At 47.0% G+C, this 2,880-nt stretch overlaps 1 protein-coding gene across 1 annotated transcript; it reads left to right on the forward strand.

Moving 5' to 3' along the window:
- The first annotated feature begins 596 nt into the window (after positions 1–596).
- Positions 597–2,147, forward strand: LOC122548201 (tubulin alpha-1 chain-like). The gene has a single exon (XM_043686744.1). The coding sequence runs from the start codon at positions 699–701 to the stop codon at positions 1,587–1,589; it is 891 nt and encodes a 296-aa protein (XP_043542679.1). The 5' UTR covers positions 597–698; the 3' UTR covers positions 1,590–2,147.
- Positions 2,148–2,880: the final 733 nt, after the last annotated feature.

The raw sequence follows: 2,880 nt of genomic DNA on the forward strand, positions 1-2,880 counted from the left end.
CATGCTGACTGGGAGACAGTGAGGACTGCAGATGCTGGAGGCCAGAGTCAATAGATGTGGAGCTGGAAAAGCACAGCAGGTCAGGCAGCATCCGAGGGGCAGGAGAGTCGGGATGCAGGATTTCGGACTGAAACGTTGACGTTCCTGCTCCTTCGATGCTGTCTAATTTGCTTTTCCAGCCTCATACCTATTGACCTAAAGCTGCAAACGCTAGAAATCAAAACACAATCAGAAATTGCAGGAAAAGCTCAGTATGTCTGGGAGCATCCGTGGAGAGAAAGCAAAGTTAACATTTTGGGTCCAGTAAACCTTCTTCAGAACGTTCAGACGCCGCCAGACCTGCTGAGTTTCTCCAGCAATTTATTATGTTGTTTTGAAAAGGTTTCTGACCCTTCAAAAAAAGGTCCCCTTCGTGGAACCAAAAATCAAAAACTCTTTTATCTCTTCCTCAGAATCGAAAATCTCACTGACAATATATTATACTCTGTTAACTCAACAAGCATTCATGTTGGGCAAGTCGCTGAATTAATGTCCAAAACTGAACGGCCGGATAACGTAACATTTGTTCTATTTGGAAAACGACATTTCTCTATCTTTCTCATTTCCTCACTCAGGCTGACCAATGCACAGGTCTTCAAGGTTTCCTGGTCTTCCATAGTTTTGGTGGAGGCACTGGCTCAGGATTCACCTCCCTGCTGATGGAACGTCTCTCGGTCGACTACGGCAAGAAGTCCAAGCTGGAGTTTTCCATCTACCCGGCTCCCAGGATCTCCACTGCTGTGGTGGAACCCTACAACTCCATCCTGACCACTCACACCACACTGGAACACACTGATTGTTCCTTCATGGTGGACAACGAGGCCATCTATGACATCTGCCACAAAAACCTGGACATTGAGCGTCCAGGCTACATCAACCTGAACCGTCTGATCGGGCAAATTGTGTCATCAATCACAGCTTCTCTCCGTTTTGATGGGGCCCTCAATGTTGACCTGACAGAATTCCAAACTAACTTGGTGCCATACCCTCGTATCCATTTCCCTCTGGCTACCTACGCCCCAGTCATCTCAGCTGAGAAAGCTTACCATGAGCAGCTGTCGGTGACCGAGATCACCAGTGCCTGCTTTGAGCCAGCAAACCAGATGGTCAAGTGTGACCCTCGCCACGGCAAGTACATGGCTTGCTGCCTGCTCTACCGTGGTGATGTGGTGCCAAAAGACGTCAATGTTGCCATTGCCACCATTAAGACCAGACGTTCCATCCAGTTTGTGGACTGGTGCCCAACTGGCTTCAAGGTTGGCATTAACTACCAGCCCCCTACAGTGGTGCCTGGTGGGGACTTGGCCAAAGTGCAGCGAGCTGTGTGTATGCTGAGCAACACCACGGCCATCGCTGAAGCCTGGGCTCGACTCAATCACAAGTTTGATCTGATGTATGCCAAGCGCGCCTTTGTGCATTGGTACGTGGGTGAGGGGATGGAAGAAGGTGAGTTCTCGGAGGCCCGTGAAGACCTCGCTGCTTTGGAGAAAGATTACGAAGAGGTTGGTGCAGAGAGCACAGCTGATGATGAGGAAAATGAGGGATTCTGATTTCCAATCCGCTCGGGGCAAATCTTTTCACCTTTGTTTGACACAATTAAAATCCGTTCTTTTCTGAACGGTAGCGTTCTGAATTTCATTGGCGTCCGCTATTTGAGAAATTGACCTTTTAAACACTCTGGGTTTTTAGAGTCGAGTTGATTATTTGGGAACTCTCCTCTGTTTTTACCTAATCAAAATAAAGGTTGCAAGATGATTTGGAGAAATCTTTGACTCCTCTAATTATGAAGTGGGATGTTGCAGTGGACTTGGGTTTTTTTTGGTGTTCTTGCTGTCATCCTGTAGCCACAGTTTATAACAATGAAGCAACTAGAAGTACTGTATTCAAAACAGGAATTGGTACTTGGTAATTACAAACCCAGGCAGGGGTTTCCACAAAACAGCAGTTATCATGAAACATGTAGTTACCAAGAAATGTTCTGTTAAAAAAAAGTTCCTCTCTCCTTTCATTGACCTCTTTAAAAGAAGACATCAGCTACCCACAAGTCTTCAAACTCAAGCCTACAAAATCTAATAAATGTGAAGCGAATAAATATCAGAGTGAAAAACGTGATTGTCTCTTAAGAAATCCTAATTCTAATCTACCTCCAGCAGCTCTTCCAAGTTTTTTAGCAGTGGCCCATTAATTAGTTTCTAAGTCTCAGTTGTGACTCTTTGAACCTCGAGGGGTGGAAGGTTACCAGGTTAGCTGGCGGTGTGGAGTAACTGGAGCAGCCAAGGCAGAGCAAACAACCGTAAGGTAAAGGAGCCGAATTAGGCCATTTGGCCCATCAAGTTTGCTCCACCATTCAATCATGCCTTCTCCCTGTGAAGCAGACCCAAGGAGATAAGGGGCCAACTCTGTTCCTAGTTTTGATGATGTACACACCTCAAGGTTTCGGCCTGTCAGAGATATCCATGATCTACCAACCAATAGCAGGCTGCACAATAGATTAGATTACTTACAGTGTGGAAACAGGCCCTTCAGTCCAACAAGTCCACACCGACCCACCGAAACGCAACCCACCCAGACCCATTCCTCTACATTTACTCCTTCACCTAACACTACAGGCAATTTAGCATGGCCAATTCATCTAGCCTACACATCTTTGGATTGTGGGAGGAAACCGGAGCACCCGGAGGAAACCCATGCAGACACAGGGAGAATAAGCAAACTCCACACAGAGAGTCACCTGAGGCAGGAATTGAACCCAGGTCTCTGGCGCTGTGAGGCAGCAGTGCTAACCACTGTGCCGCCCATAAATATCAGGGTCATTGACCACTGCTACAGAGGGACCCGGGA

This window comes from Chiloscyllium plagiosum, unplaced genomic scaffold (assembly GCF_004010195.1).
Source record: "Chiloscyllium plagiosum isolate BGI_BamShark_2017 unplaced genomic scaffold, ASM401019v2 scaf_15105, whole genome shotgun sequence".
Taxonomy (NCBI): domain Eukaryota; kingdom Metazoa; phylum Chordata; class Chondrichthyes; order Orectolobiformes; family Hemiscylliidae; genus Chiloscyllium; species Chiloscyllium plagiosum.